The sequence below is a fragment of the Podarcis filfolensis genome (genome assembly GCF_964270895.1).
Source record: "Podarcis filfolensis genome assembly, chromosome: 1".
NCBI lineage: Eukaryota > Metazoa > Chordata > Lepidosauria > Squamata > Lacertidae > Podarcis > Podarcis filfolensis.
Window position 1 is genome coordinate 61,278,377 of NC_139604.1, and position 15,287 is coordinate 61,293,663.

A 15,287-nucleotide genomic window follows, 5' to 3' on the forward strand; every position below is an offset into this window, starting at 1 on the left:
GGGAAAAGGCGGGCTCCCGTCCCGGCTGGGATTTTGGGTTGCCCAGGGCGCCACACGAGGACATGAGGAACAGGTTCCCGGATGACTGAGCCAGACGAGTCTCGCCCTTTTTGGAGAGCTGGCTTACGTGGGACCTGGAGGTGGGAATCCCTCTGCCCCTTTGGCAAGAGAGGGCTCCTGAAAGACTTGTAAGCTGCTGCTGCAGAGCGACCAAGGAGACTTACCCGTGGTAACTGGGACGGTGGTGGTTGCAGGAGTTGTGGTGGCCGGAGTGCTGGGCGTTTCTGTGCTGGTAGGGGGAGCAGTCGTGAGAGTTGTGGCAGTGGGTACTGGAGTGCTGGTGGAAGTGGAGGTAAGGGTTGTGGGCGAGGTGGTGGTGGTTGTGGTGGACGGCGTCGGAGGAGACGGTGTGGAGGGGGGCACGGGTGCTGTTGTGGTTGTCGGGGTTGATGTGCTAGTCGCAGTGGATTCTGTCGTGGTGGAGGGGGTTGTGGTGGTTAGGATTTTGGGGTGATGCGTAGAGGTGGATGGTGTGGAGGCTGTTGCAGTGGTCTTTGGCGTGTTGGTGGTTGCCGTCTGAGTTGATGCAGTGGTTCTGGATGTGGTGGAGGGAGAGGTGGTTGGCGTGGTTTTCGGCGTGCTGCTTGGCGGTCTGGTTGTCGAAGGTGTGGTGACTGCAAAGGAGAAGGAAAGCAAGTGAAAGGGGGGCGACCACATGTGGGAACGGGGGAAGGAGAGAAGGAGAGAAGCAGAGCTCCTTCGGCACGCTCAGCGCCCTTACCTGTAGGCACCGGTGGTGGAACAGAAGTGGTGGTTTTTGGTGTTTCTGGAACACAAAAGAGCAAAGTCACATAGGTGGCGGTGGGAGAGGGAAAAGGCAGGCTCCCGTCCCGGCTGGGATTTTGGGTTGCCCAGGGCGCCACACGAGGACATGAGGAACAGGTTCCCGGATGACTGAGCCAGACGAGTCTCGCCCGTTTTGGAGGGCTGGCTTACATGGGACCTGGAGGTGGGAATCCCTCTGCCCCTTTGGCAAGAGAGGGCTCCTGAAAGACTTGTAAGCTGCTGCTGCAGAGCGACCAAGGAGACTTACCCGTGGTAACTGGGACGGTGGTGGTTGCAGGAGTTGTGGTGGCCGGAGTGCTGGGCGTTTCTGTGCTGGTAGGGGGAGCAGTCGTGAGAGTTGTGGCAATGGGTACTGGAGTGCTGGTGGAAGTGGAGGTAAGGGTTGTGGGCGAGGTGGTGGTGGTTGTGGTGGACGGCGTCGGAGGAGACGGTGTGGAGGGGGGCACGGGTGCTGTTGTGGTTGTCGGGGTTGGTGTGCTAGTCGCAGTGGATTCTGTCGTGGTGGAGGGGGTTGTGGTGGTTAGGATTTTGGGGTGATGCGTAGAGGGGGATGGTGTGGAGGCTGTTGCAGTGGTCTTTGGCGTGTTGGTGGTTGCCGTCTGAGTTGATGCAGTGGTTCTGGATGTGGTGGAGGGAGAGGTGGTTGGCGTGGTTTTCGGCGTGCTGCTTGGCGGTCTGGTTGTCAAAGGTGTGGTGACTGCAAAGGAGAAAGAAAGCAAGTGAAAGGGGGGCGACCACACATGGGAACGGGGGAAGGAGAGAAGGAGAGAAGCAGAGCTCCTTCGGCACGCTCAGCGCCCTTACCTGTAGGCACCGGTGGTGGAACAGAAGTGGTGGTTTTTGGTGTTTCTGGAACACAAAAGAGCAAAGTCACATAGGTGGCGGTGGGAGAGGGAAATGGCGGGCTCCCATCCCCGGCTGGGATTTTGGGTTGCCCAGGGCGCCACACGAGGACATGAGGAACAGGTTCCCGGATGACTGAGCCAGACGAGTCTCGCCCGTTTTGGAGGGCTGGCTTACATGGGACCTGGAGGTGGGAATCCCTCTGCCCCTTTGGCAAGAGAGGGCTCCTGAAAGACTTGTAAGCTGCTGCTGCAGAGCGACCAAGGAGACTTACCCGTGGTAACTGGGACGGTGGTGGTTGCAGGAGTTGTGGTGGCCGGAGTGCTGGGCGTTTCTGTGCTGGTAGGGGGAGCAGTCGTGAGAGTTGTGGCAGTGGGTACTGGAGTGCTGGTGGAAGTGGAGGTAAGGGTTGTGGGCGAGGTGGTGGTGGTTGTGGTGGACGGGGTCGGAGGAGACGGTGTGGAGGGGGGCACGGGTGCTGTTGTGGTTGTCGGGGTTGGTGTGCTAGTCGCAGTGGATTCTGTCGTGGTGGAGGGGGTTGTGGTGGTTAGGATTTTGGGGTGATGCGTAGAGGTGGATGGTGTGGAGGCTGTTGCAGTGGTCTTTGGCGTGTTGGTGGTTGCCGTCTGAGTTGATGCAGTGGTTCTGGATGTGGTGGAGGGAGAGGTGGTTGGCGTGGTTTTCGGCGTGCTGCTTGGCGGTCTGGTTGTCGAAGGTGTGGTGACTGCAAAGGAGAAAGAAAGCAAGTGAAAGGGGGGCGACCACACGTGGGAACGGGAGAAGGAGGGAAGGAGAGAAGGAGAGAAGCAGAGCTCCTTCGGCACGCTCAGCGCCCTTACCTGTAGGCACCGGTGGTGGAACAGAAGTGGTGGTTTTTGGTGTTTCTGGAACACAAAAGAGCAAAGTCACATAGGTGGCGGTAGGAGAGGGAAAAGGTGGGCTCCCGTCCCGGCTGGGATTTTGGGTTGCCCAGGGCGCCACACGAGGACATGAGGAACAGGTTCCCGGATGACTGAGCCAGACGAGTCTCGCCCTTTTTGGAGGGCTGGCTTACGTGGGACCTGGAGGTGGGAATCCCTCTGCCCCTTTGGCAAGAGAGGGCTCCTGAAAGACTTGTAAGCTGCTGCTGCAGAGCGACCAAGGAGACTTACCCGTGGTAACTGGGACGGTGGTGGTTGCAGGAGTTGTGGTGGCCGGAGTGCTGGGCGTTTCTGTGCTGGTAGGGGGAGCAGTCGTGAGAGTTGTGGCAGTGGGTACTGGAGTGCTGGTGGAAGTGGAGGTAAGGGTTGTGGGCGAGGTGGTGGTGGTTGTGGTGGACGGCGTCGGAGGAGACGGTGTGGAGGGGGGCACGGGTGCTGTTGTGGTTGTCGGGGTTGGTGTGCTAGTCGCAGTGGATTCTGTCGTGGTGGAGGGGGTTGTGGTGGTTAGGATTTTGGGGTGATGCGTAGAGGTGGATGGTGTGGAGGCTGTTGCAGTGGTCTTTGGCGTGTTGGTGGTTGCCGTCTGAGTTGATGCAGTGGTTCTGGATGTGGTGGAGGGAGAGGTGGTTGGCGTGGTTTTCGGCGTGCTGCTTGGCGGTCTGGTTGTCGAAGGTGTGGTGACTGCAAAGGAGAAAGAAAGCAAGTGAAAGGGGGGCGACCACACGTGGGAACGGGAGAAGGAGGGAAGGAGAGAAGGAGAGAAGCAGAGCTCCTTCGGCACGCTCAGCGCCCTTACCTGTAGGCACCGGTGGTGGAACAGAAGTGGTGGTTTTTGGTGTTTCTGGAACACAAAAGAGCAAAGTCACATAGGTGGCGGTGGGAGAGGGAAAAGGCGGGCTCCCGTCCCGGCTGGGATTTTGGGTTGCCCAGGGCGCCACACGAGGACATGAGGAACAGGTTCCCGGATGACTGAGCCAGACGAGTCTCGCCCTTTTTGGAGGGCTGGCTTACGTGGGACCTGGAGGTGGGAATCCCTCTGCCCCTTTGGCAAGAGAGGGCTCCTGAAAGACTTGTAAGCTGCTGCTGCAGAGCGACCAAGGAGACTTACCCGTGGTAACTGGGACGGTGGTGGTTGCAGGAGTTGTGGTGGCCGGAGTGCTGGGCGTTTCTGTGCTGGTAGGGGGAGCAGTCGTGAGAGTTGTGGCAGTGGGTACTGGAGTGCTGGTGGAAGTGGAGGTAAGGGTTGTGGGCGAGGTGGTGGTGGTTGTGGTGGACGGCGTCGGAGGAGACGGTGTGGAGGGGGGCACGGGTGCTGTTGTGGTTGTCGGGGTTGGTGTGCTAGTCGCAGTGGATTCTGTCGTGGTGGAGGGGGTTGTGGTGGTTAGGATTTTGGGGTGATGCGTAGAGGTGGATGGTGTGGAGGCTGTTGCAGTGGTCTTTGGCGTGTTGGTGGTTGCCGTCTGAGTTGATGCAGTGGTTCTGGATGTGGTGGAGGGAGAGGTGGTTGGCGTGGTTTTCGGCGTGCTGCTTGGCGGTCTGGTTGTCGAAGGTGTGGTGACTGCAGAGGAGAAAGAAAGCAAGTGAAAGGGGGGCGACCACACGTGGGAACGGGAGAAGGAGGGAAGGAGAGAAGGAGAGAAGGAGAGCAGCAGAGCTCCTTCGGCACGCTCAGCGCCCTTACCTGTAGGCACCGGTGGTGGAACAGAAGTGGTGGTTTTTGGTGTTTCTGGAACACAAAAGAGCAAAGTCACATAGGTGGCGGTGGGAGAGGGAAAAGGCGGGCTCCCGTCCCGGCTGGGATTTTGGGTTGCCCAGGGCGCCACACGAGGACATGAGGAACAGGTTCCCGGATGACTGAGCCAGATGAGTCTCGCCCTTTTTGGAGGGCTGGCTTACGTGGGACCTGGAGGTGGGAATCCCTCTGCCCCTTTGGCAAGAGAGGGCTCCTGAAAGACTTGTAAGCTGCTGCTGCAGAGCGACCAAGGAGACTTACCCGTGGTAACTGGGACGGTGGTGGTTGCAGGAGTTGTGGTGGCCGGAGTGCTGGGCGTTTCTGTGCTGGTAGGGGGAGCAGTCGTGAGAGTTGTGGCAGTGGGTACTGGAGTGCTGGTGGAAGTGGAGGTAAGGGTTGTGGGCGAGGTGGTGGTGGTTGTGGTGGACGGCGTCGGAGGAGACGGTGTGGAGGGGGGCACGGGTGCTGTTGTGGTTGTCGGGGTTGGTGTGCTAGTCGCAGTGGATTCTGTCGTGGTGGAGGGGGTTGTGGTGGTTAGGATTTTGGGGTGATGCGTAGAGGTGGATGGTGTGGAGGCTGTTGCAGTGGTCTTTGGCGTGTTGGTGGTTGCCGTCTGAGTTGATGCAGTGGTTCTGGATGTGGTGGAGGGAGAGGTGGTTGGCGTGGTTTTCGGCGTGCTGCTTGGCGGTCTGGTTGTCAAAGGTGTGGTGACTGCAGAGGAGAAAGAAAGCAAGTGAAAGGGGGGCGACCACACGTGGGAACGGGAGAAGGAGGGAAGGAGAGAAGGAGAGAAGGAGAGCAGCAGAGCTCCTTCGGCACGCTCAGCGCCCTTACCTGTAGGCACCGGTGGTGGAACAGAAGTGGTGGTTTTTGGTGTTTCTGGAACACAAAAGAGCAAAGTCACATAGGTGGCGGTGGGAGAGGGAAAAGGCGGGCTCCCGTCCCGGCTGGGATTTTGGGTTGCCCAGGGCGCCACACGAGGACATGAGGAACAGGTTCCCGGATGACTGAGCCAGACGAGTCTCGCCCTTTTTGGAGGGCTGGCTTACGTGGGACCTGGAGGTGGGAATCCCTCTGCCCCTTTGGCAAGAGAGGGCTCCTGAAAGACTTGTAAGCTGCTGCTGCAGAGCGACCAAGGAGACTTACCCGTGGTAACTGGGACGGTGGTGGTTGCAGGAGTTGTGGTGGCCGGAGTGCTGGGCGTTTCTGTGCTGGTAGGGGGAGCAGTCGTGAGAGTTGTGGCAGTGGGTACTGGAGTGCTGGTGGAAGTGGAGGTAAGGGTTGTGGGCGAGGTGGTGGTGGTTGTGGTGGACGGCGTCGGAGGAGACGGTGTGGAGGGGGGCACGGGTGCTGTTGTGGTTGTCGGGGTTGGTGTGCTAGTCGCAGTGGATTCTGTCGTGGTGGAGGGGGTTGTGGTGGTTAGGATTTTGGGGTGATGCGTAGAGGTGGATGGTGTGGAGGCTGTTGCAGTGGTCTTTGGCGTGTTGGTGGTTGCCGTCTGAGTTGATGCAGTGGTTCTGGATGTGGTGGAGGGAGAGGTGGTTGGCGTGGTTTTCGGCGTGCTGCTTGGCGGTCTGGTTGTCGAAGGTGTGGTGACTGCAAAGGAGAAAGAAAGCAAGTGAAAGGGGGGCAACCACACGTGGGAATGGGAGAAGGAGGGAAGGAGAGAAGCAGAGCTCCTTCGGCACGCTCAGCGCCCTTACCTGTAGGCACCGGTGGTGGAACAGAAGTGGTGGTTTTTGGTGTTTCTGGAACACAAAAGAGCAAAGTCACATAGGTGGCAGTGGGAGAGGGAAAAGGCGGGCTCCCGTCCCGGCTGGGATTTTGGGTTGCCCAGGGCGCCACACGAGGACATGAGGAACAGGTTCCCGGATGACTGAGCCAGACGAGTCTCGCCCTTTTTGGAGGGCTGGCTTACGTGGGACCTGGAGGTGGGAATCCCTCTGCCCCTTTGGCAAGAGAGGGCTCCTGAAAGACTTGTAAGCTGCTGCTGCAGAGCGACCAAGGAGACTTACCCGTGGTAACTGGGACGGTGGTGGTTGCAGGAGTTGTGGTGGCCGGAGTGCTGGGCGTTTCTGTGCTGGTAGGGGGAGCAGTCGTGAGAGTTGTGGCAGTGGGTACTGGAGTGCTGGTGGAAGTGGAGGTAAGGGTTGTGGGCGAGGTGGTGGTGGTTGTGGTGGATGGCGTCGGAGGAGACGGTGTGGAGGGGGGCACGGGTGCTGTTGTGGTTGTCGGGGTTGGTGTGCTAGTCGCAGTGGATTCTGTCGTGGTGGAGGGGGTTGTGGTGGTTAGGATTTTGGGGTGATGCGTAGAGGTGGATGGTGTGGAGGCTGTTGCAGTGGTCTTTGGCGTGTTGGTGGTTGCCGTCTGAGTTGATGCAGTGGTTCTGGATGTGGTGGAGGGAGAGGTGGTTGGCGTGGTTTTCGGCGTGCTGCTTGGCGGTCTGGTTGTCGAAGGTGTGGTGACTGCAAAGGAGAAAGAAAGCAAGTGAAAGGGGGGCGACCACACGTGGGAACGGGAGAAGGAGGGAAGGAGAGAAGGAGAGAAGCAGAGCTCCTTCGGCACGCTCAGCGCCCTTACCTGTAGGCACCGGTGGTGGAACAGAAGTGGTGGTTTTTGGTGTTTCTGGAACACAAAAGAGCAAAGTCACATAGGTGGCGGTGGGAGTGGGAAAAGGCGGGCTCCCGTCCCGGCTGGGATTTTGGGTTGCCCAGGGCGCCACACGAGGACATGAGGAACAGGTTCCCGGATGACTGAGCCAGACGAGTCTCGCCCTTTTTGGAGGGCTGGCTTACGTGGGACCTGGAGGTGGGAATCCCTCTGCCCCTTTGGCAAGAGAGGGCTCCTGAAAGACTTGTAAGCTGCTGCTGCAGAGCGACCAAGGAGACTTACCCGTGGTAACTGGGACGGTGGTGGTTGCAGGAGTTGTGGTGGCCGGAGTGCTGGGCGTTTCTGTGCTGGTAGGGGGAGCAGTCGTGAGAGTTGTGGCAGTGGGTACTGGAGTGCTGGTGGAAGTGGAGGTAAGGGTTGTGGGCGAGGTGGTGGTGATTGTGGTGGACGGGGTCGGAGGAGACGGTGTGGAGGGGGGCACGGGTGCTGTTGTGGTTGTCGGGGTTGGTGTGCTAGTCGCAGTGGATTCTGTCGTGGTGGAGGGGGTTGTGGTGGTTAGGATTTTGGGGTGATGCGTAGAGGTGGATGGTGTGGAGGCTGTTGCAGTGGTCTTTGGCGTGTTGGTGGTTGCCGTCTGAGTTGATGCAGTGGTTCTGGATGTGGTGGAGGGAGATGTGGTTGGCGTGGTTTTCGGCGTGCTGCTTGGCGGTCTGGTTGTCGAAGGTGTGGTGACTGCAAAGGAGAAAGAAAGCAAGTGAAAGGGGGGCGACCACACGTGGGAACGGGAGAAGGAGGGAAGGAGAGAAGGAGAGAAGCAGAGTTCCTTCGGCACGCTCAGCGCCCTTACCTGTAGGCACCGGTGGTGGAACAGAAGTGGTGGTTTTTGGTGTTTCTGGAACACAAAAGAGCAAAGTCACATAGGTGGCGGTGGGAGAGGGAAAAGGCGGGCTCCCGTCCCGGCTGGGATTTTGGGTTGCCCAGGGCGCCACACGAGGACATGAGGAACAGGTTCCCGGATGACTGAGCCAGACGAGTCTCGCCCTTTTTGGAGGGCTGGCTTACATGGGACCTGGAGGTGGGAATCCCTCTGCCCCTTTGGCAAGAGAGGGCTCCTGAAAGACTTGTAAGCTGCTGCTGCAGAGCGACCAAGGAGACTTACCCGTGGTAACTGGGACGGTGGTGGTTGCAGGAGTTGTGGTGGCCGGAGTGCTGGGCGTTTCTGTGCTGGTAGGGGGAGCAGTCGTGAGAGTTGTGGCAGTGGGTACTGGAGTGCTAGTTTTCGTTAAGGGTTTTGAAGTAACCGGTGTTGTGGAAGGCATGGGTCCTGTCGTGGTTGTTGGGGTGTGTTTGCTTGTTACGGTGGATTCAGTAGTCGCTGTGGAGATTGTCGTCTCTGGTCTCCTTGTTGTTGCCGTTTGTGTTAATGCTGTAGTTCTGGAAGTTGTTGGTACAGAAGTGCTTGTTGTTGAAATAGTTTTCTGTGGAGTCGTAATCATTGTTGTGTGTGTTGTATGTCTTAGCGTCGTTGATTCTGTGCTCTTTGTATTTATGGGCGATGTTGCCTTTCGCGAAGTTAATGTTGTGCTGCTGGTGCTTGTTGATTTTGTTGGCGCAGTCTCTGCAGGATAAGAGATTCCATGAAATAATGTGGTAACCTGATTAACCCAGGTTCATTTACTTAACTGTGTCTACTGTGAGAAAACTTAGTTGAATCCATCTTATACATCATTCTAACGCGACATGGGTTTATTTTCAAAGCAATTTGTCTTAAATCCTGTAATAACCTATTTCCTTTGAGGATATGCTCCTGAAAGTGAAAGCACTACAGCTCAGTGAGTATTGGTAAACTTTATTGTTATTTTTTCTTTTTGATGTTTCATGTATTCAGTTTTTCTGTATTGTTTCTATTTGTAATTTGGATTATTCTGTGCTGGCATTCATTATTTTAAGGTATATTGTTTCAACTGTTTGTTTTTGCTTTGCCTTGTTAACAACATACTAGATAAGTTTTGCTTTCTCTGCTTATGTTAAGAACAAAATAATAATTTTATTGTTTATACCCTGCACACTGGGCTGGGTTTCTCCACCTACTCTGGGTGGCTTGAAGCACATAAGAGATGGTAAAACATTAGACATTAAAAATTTCCCGGTACAGGGTTGCCTTCTTATGTCTTCTAAACATCAGATAGTTGCTTATTTCCTTGACTTATTTCCTGATAGGAGGGCGTTCCACAGGGCAGGCGCCACTACCGAGAAGGCTCTCTGCCTGGTTCCCTGTAACCTTGCTTCTCATAGTGAGGGAACCGCCAGAGGGTCCTCTGAGCTGGATCTCAGTGTCTGGGCTGAACAATCGGGGTGGAAACACTCCTTCAGTTATACTGGGCCGAAGCCGTTTAGGGCTTTAAAGGTCAGCACCAACACTTTTAATTGTGCTCGGAAACGTACTATATGTTCCCGGCAGCCACTCCCAGTCACCAGTCTAGCTGTCACATTTTGGATTAGTTTAGTTTCCGAGTCACCTTCAAAGGTAGCCCCACATAGAGCTCATCATTGCAGTAGTCCAAGCGGGAGATAACCAGAGCATGTGCCACTCTGGCGAGACAGTCTGCAGGCAGGTGGGATTTCAGCCTGCTTCCTAGATGGAGCTGTTGTTGTTTTATGTTGCAGAGAACCAGCAAGTTTTAATTGGGGTTATGAGGCTTATATAGTGTTTTTTGGGACCATGTTTTAATTAATTATTTAAAATTATTCACCTTTAAATCAATAAAAATCTCCATGGAGTTTATATTGAACAATGTAAAATACTGCTTTTAATACTAATAGAATCAAACATTAAAAACAAATGGTCATAGATATTCTCAAAATATAAAATCAGCTGGCTTGAATGAATATATGAAATAAAGTTACAAGTTAATTTGGGGGGGTGTTATTCAACTAAGGTTTACTCAGAGCAGACTTACTGCAATTAATAAGCATGGCTACGTTAGGTCTGTATATTTCATTTTGTCTCCTTCTTAGCTGATTTCCTTATCTGATTATCATCCTGTATGTCTTTTTAGGCTTTCCTAAACAAATATATTTTAAACAGGTACTGAAAACAGTACAGCACAATAATATTAGTGGGCAGGGAGTTCCAGAGAATATGTGCTACCACAATGAAGGATTGATTCATCGCAAGCTGAAAGGAAGTGTTAGGTGGCACTTGTAAAACCATCATTTTGACAGATCAAATTCGTCAAATGGGCCACATGGGCTAAGGCAATCCTTTAAGTAAACTAGTCTAGTCCAAAGTTCCTGATGTTTTTATACACTACAGTAGTACCTCGGGTTACATACGCTTCAGGTTACATACGCTTCAGGTTACAGACTCTGCTAACCCAGAAATAGTACCTCAGGTTAAGAACTTTCTTCAGGATGAGAACAGAAATCGTGCTCCAGCAGTGCGGCGGCAGCAGGAGGCCCCATTAGCTAAAGTGGTGCTTCAGGTTAAGAATAGTTTCAGGTTAAGAACGGACCTCTGGAACGAATTATTTAACCCGAGGTACCACTGTATTAATAATATTTTGACCTGGTAGCAAATCAACAGCCGTGCTGATCTCTTCATAGGAGCATAATATGTTGACAGGGTCTCACTCCTGACAGCTATCAAGCTTCACCATTCAGCACCAGCTGTGCTTTCTGGATCAAGTACAAGGGAAGCCCCTAGGGAAGTAACCCTATCTCAAATGTATCCATTCCTGAGATGCTGTGGTCCATCTATCCAGGTTCAGACAGGGTTGTAGCCATCTGAAGCTGATAAAAGGCACTCACAGCCACCTAGGCCACCAGTGACGAAGTTGGATCCAGAAGCACCCCTAAAATTGTGTACTTGCTCCTCCTGAGGGAGTATAGCCCCATCCAGGGCAGGCATTTGGACTATTTATCAGACATGGGGAACACTCACCTGCAGAGACTCCATCTTGCCAGTTCAACTTTGGGAGCAAATTGTTAATAGCCAGACAAGGAAACCAATTACAGGTGGTGGGGGAGAGGATAAGTCCTCGCTTCCCAGATGTCTTCAAGCAGTGCCTGGATAGCCATCTGTTGGAGGTAATCAGCAAGAAACCAAAACGGATAATAGAACTGACCTGTTGTTGTTACTTTGACTTGCGGTTTTGTAACAGGGTGAGGGTGAGCTACAAAGCAGAAGTGGGAAAATACATTTCAATTAAGGAGTGCAAACAATCCACACAGCATTCATATTTTAATGAGACTAAAATACATGATTAATCGAGGTCTCATTGAATAATTATTATTCACAGAGACAGCACTGAAACCATTTCTTTATTGTGCGGTTAATGGAATCTAAATGTGTGAGATTGGGATTCTGAGTAACATATTGGTAACATTTATTATTGATAGCATACCATGAGGCATCTTGGCTATTTAATTGTACAACCCCTCAAAAGTGGCTCATTGGTTTAAATATCATCTTGTTTTCCACGACTAATTTCAGAAACCTCTTCAAGAGGAAGGTAATGTCAAAGTATTTTAAGATTTCCCATTGGCAACTATGCAAAGACAGACAGATGTGATCCATTTATTTATTTTGATTTAGTATCACTTTTCTGTAAACATAGGGTTGTTGAGATGTAACATGACATATTATGTGAATGGGCCTTGAGCTCATATGCTCCACCCTCCTCTTGTGCCTTCTTTCATGGAAAAAACATAGTTTGCAATTCCACTTCAAACTCGAATTATAAAACAGCTATCAACAGCCCTGAACATGTCTAAAGGTAAAGGGACCCCTGACCAGTCGTGACCGACTCTGGGGTTGCGGCGCTCATCTCGCTTTACTGGCCGAGGGAGCCAGCGTACAGCTTCCGGGTCATGTGGCCAGTATGACAAAGCCGCTTCTGGCAAACCAGAGCAGCACACGGAAATGCCATTTACCTTCCCGCCGGAGTGGTACCTATTTATCTACTTGCACTTTGACGTGCTTTTGAATTGCTAGGTTGGCAGGAGCAGGGACCGAGCAATGGGAGCTCACCCCATCATGGGGATTCGAACCGCCAACCTTCTGATCAGCAAGTCCTAGGCTCTGTGGTTTAACCCACAGTGCCACCTGCGTCCCTTCCTGAACATGAACACAGAAGTAAATCCTACTGAATTCATTGGGAATTGCTCCATGGTACATGAGGATATGACTGTGGCCTCAGTTACTATCTCATGTAAAGAAAATATAGATGGCAAGTGTGATTCTTGTGACTATAATGACTGCTGAATCTAAACAAAATAAAAAAAAATCATTCCAGTAGCACCTTAGAGACCAACTAAGTTTGTTATTGGTATGAGCTTTCGTGTGCATGCACACTTCTGACTACGGCAGACCAACATGGCTACCTACCTGTATGCTGAATCTAAATGTAAGATGCTTTTGGCACCTTGGAAACAGTAGCATATAACAATATGTTGGGACATACTGAATTATGCACAACTTGTTACACAAACTCATTTCCCCCCATCCTGATTGCAGGATGGATGATAACATACATAGCTATCCAAATTGTGCAGGAATAACAAGGACTGCATGTGGCGAATGTTCATTCACATCCAAAATAGACCCAGCAGTGAAAGTCTCATTCCCCTCACAGATCACGCTTGTGGGATCAGCATACCTGTGTTTTATGTTCTTTGTTATTATTGGGCAATACTGGAAAATGGACTTGTTGCTTTCAGTGCACAAGAGTGTAACTTATATACCTGTAAGTAGCATGTGTTAAACTCTTATATTCACCTGTTTTCGGAGATGCTGTGGTCTGTGTTGGAGCTATGGAAAAGAGAAGAAGTGTGAGCATAATGTAGAATATAAAATTGAGGAGCTTCTGAGTTTTGAGAACACCAGTATATTTCATTCATATAGTCAAGTATTATTATTTTTTAATCAAAGGGTTCAATGTTCTGGAAACATCAGAATTCTTGCTTGTTCAATTAACACACACCATTCCCAAGTGGTAAACTGCCAAGCAGGGGGAGGAAACATTCCAACCATTTTCAGGGAGGAAGTAAAACAGCTCACTTTGGTTTTAGGAATGGAGGAAGGGGGGTACTTAGGGCCATTTATTGTGGAGCAATGGCAACTCCTTTCTCTTGACACCCCAACTTTCAATGCTTAAAAACATTGCTTGTTGTGCCTGAATCAGAGCTTTTGGGTACCATTTTCCTCAGAATGCATCTGAAATAAAACTGGCAGTGTGAAACTAGTGTCACAAGAAACACAAAGAAGCAGAGAATAGGGATGTAAGAAGAGGAGGAGAGAAGTGGTCAAACACTGGGTTCATTTTTTTAAAAAAAGCAAATGGAAGGGTGGAAGCACAATTTGGCCTTGGGATTGCCTAACATATAAAATCTGGATATCTGCAGCCCTGTCTCTCCTCCATGATTACATACTAAATAGGCAACAACATGCAAAATCACTTTATTCACAAATTTTCTGCAGTGCGCAGCTTTTGATTTTATTTTTTTTTTGCACAAAGTGCACATAACCCTGTGTGTGTTTGGCTCATTACTCTATATATCTGTGAATTATTTTGCCCATATGAATATATCCCATTTCTATTCTTTCTTCGAGAAACATTAAAAAAAAGTAAACATTACAACTGCCAAAGGCTGTAAATTAATTCACTATGAAAGGTACCAGACTGAATCAATACTTCATATGAGAACATGTAGATGATGTCTGGCTCTTTGGACTGTGGTCTCTGCAGAGTCTAAATAACAAAATTCTTAGTTCCATACATATTTGCAAATGACAAGGTGTTAACATATGATGAGTAACACACAACTAATGATTTGAGGATCACAATCATGTGCATATAGTAGATGGGGATAAGCATTCTCGTCCATGTAACAGGATTGATATGAGCATGCATCTCCATCCATATTGTGAAGTATTGATGAGGACTGCATGTGTGAGATGTTCATCCTCATACACTATGCACTGATCACCTGCTGATTCTAACCATAGCTGTCAACTTTACCCTTTTTTAAGGGAAAATCCTATTGGGAATAAGGGAATTTCCCTTTAAAAAAGGGAAACGTTGACAGCTATGATTCTATCCTAGGAAAGGGTGGTTCCTGTAAATAAACCCGATTTCCCCAAAATGGATTTTATTTGATGGATCAACATATCTCTGTCTTCTGTTCACCACCATAATCATCACCACTATTATTATGATGCAATACAGGCAAACTGATTGTTTCCTACCACTATGCAGACTTTACATTCAACTCAGTGTCATATATTTCAAAATACATGTTTTAAAATCTTATACTCACTTGTTGTTGGTGATGGGGTAGTTGGAGAAAGTGAACCTGGTGGAAAGACAATTTTTTATTTTATTTATTTGTTTCCTACAATTTATATATAGTCAACTCAACTTATGTGGGGGTTACGTTCCAGCAAAAGTGTGTAAAAGCCAGTCGTGTATAGCAAAAAATAAAATAAAAACCCTCCAAATGCTCTCCTAAGGCCTCTCACACAGTCTCCAATGATCACTGCACCTCCAAATTGGGTGGGGTGGGCTGGTGGTATTGCCAATGTCCTCCCCTCCAGATGCCTGCCCTGCCCCTTTTTTCAGTGATGCGTATTCACGCACGTTAAATTTGTGCAGGTTGCAAGTCGACTGTACTGCTTGAATTAATTGAATTAATTTTATAATGAAATGATTTTAGAATGTTGTATTATTTTACTGTTGTTAGCCGCTCTGAGCCCGGCTTCAGCTGGGGAGGGCAGGATATAAATAAAATTTTATTATTATTATTATTATTATTATTATTATTATTATTATTATTATTGATTGTAAGGAGGGTGGGGGACTAAGCCATTTAAAAGAAGAATAACACCATAAAATTATCAATAAAACCAGTTTTTAAAAGCTAAAATAGTAAGTATAAAACTGTGAGTGCAATGTAGCAGTGAGTATAAAATGGAATATGCAATGTTTTATAAGATCAAAGGGGTCGAGTGTTTTACGAACATCAGTACATCATGTAAATAATTCTGATTCCCCCCAGTGGATTTTATTTGATAGATCATCATATCTGTGTCTTCTGTTCATCATCATAATCACCATTATTGTTATGCAATACTGGCAAATGGATCATTTCTCATCCCTATACAAAATAGACATTATATTCAGTGTTACATACTTTGAAATATACATTTCAAAATCTTATACTCACTTGTGGTTGGTAATGGAGGAGTTGGGGAAACTGGACCTGGTGAAAAGACAAATGTGAGTTACAGTTGTACAACAGAAAAGCCTATATATAAATATAGACTTTTACATATT

At 50.1% G+C, this 15,287-nt stretch overlaps 1 protein-coding gene across 1 annotated transcript in view; it reads right to left on the minus strand.

The window, feature by feature from the left end:
- Positions 1–15,287, minus strand: part of MUC6 (mucin 6, oligomeric mucus/gel-forming) — a 75,908-nt gene that overhangs the window by 28,380 nt on the left and 32,241 nt on the right. The window contains exons 31-50 of the mRNA XM_083586906.1: positions 15,178–15,213; positions 14,272–14,307; positions 12,731–12,763; positions 11,079–11,126; positions 8,111–8,569; positions 7,799–7,843; positions 7,234–7,683; positions 6,922–6,966; positions 6,357–6,806; positions 6,045–6,089; positions 5,488–5,937; positions 5,176–5,220; positions 4,603–5,052; positions 4,291–4,335; positions 3,718–4,167; positions 3,406–3,450; positions 2,841–3,290; positions 2,529–2,573; positions 1,964–2,413; positions 128–158 (exon numbers count right to left, since the gene is read on the minus strand). Of these exons, the coding sequence (XP_083443032.1) occupies positions 128–158; positions 1,964–2,413; positions 2,529–2,573; positions 2,841–3,290; positions 3,406–3,450; positions 3,718–4,167; positions 4,291–4,335; positions 4,603–5,052; positions 5,176–5,220; positions 5,488–5,937; positions 6,045–6,089; positions 6,357–6,806; positions 6,922–6,966; positions 7,234–7,683; positions 7,799–7,843; positions 8,111–8,569; positions 11,079–11,126; positions 12,731–12,763; positions 14,272–14,307; positions 15,178–15,213 (4,108 nt within the window). The remainder of the gene's footprint in view (positions 1–127; positions 159–1,963; positions 2,414–2,528; positions 2,574–2,840; positions 3,291–3,405; positions 3,451–3,717; positions 4,168–4,290; positions 4,336–4,602; positions 5,053–5,175; positions 5,221–5,487; positions 5,938–6,044; positions 6,090–6,356; positions 6,807–6,921; positions 6,967–7,233; positions 7,684–7,798; positions 7,844–8,110; positions 8,570–11,078; positions 11,127–12,730; positions 12,764–14,271; positions 14,308–15,177; positions 15,214–15,287) is intronic.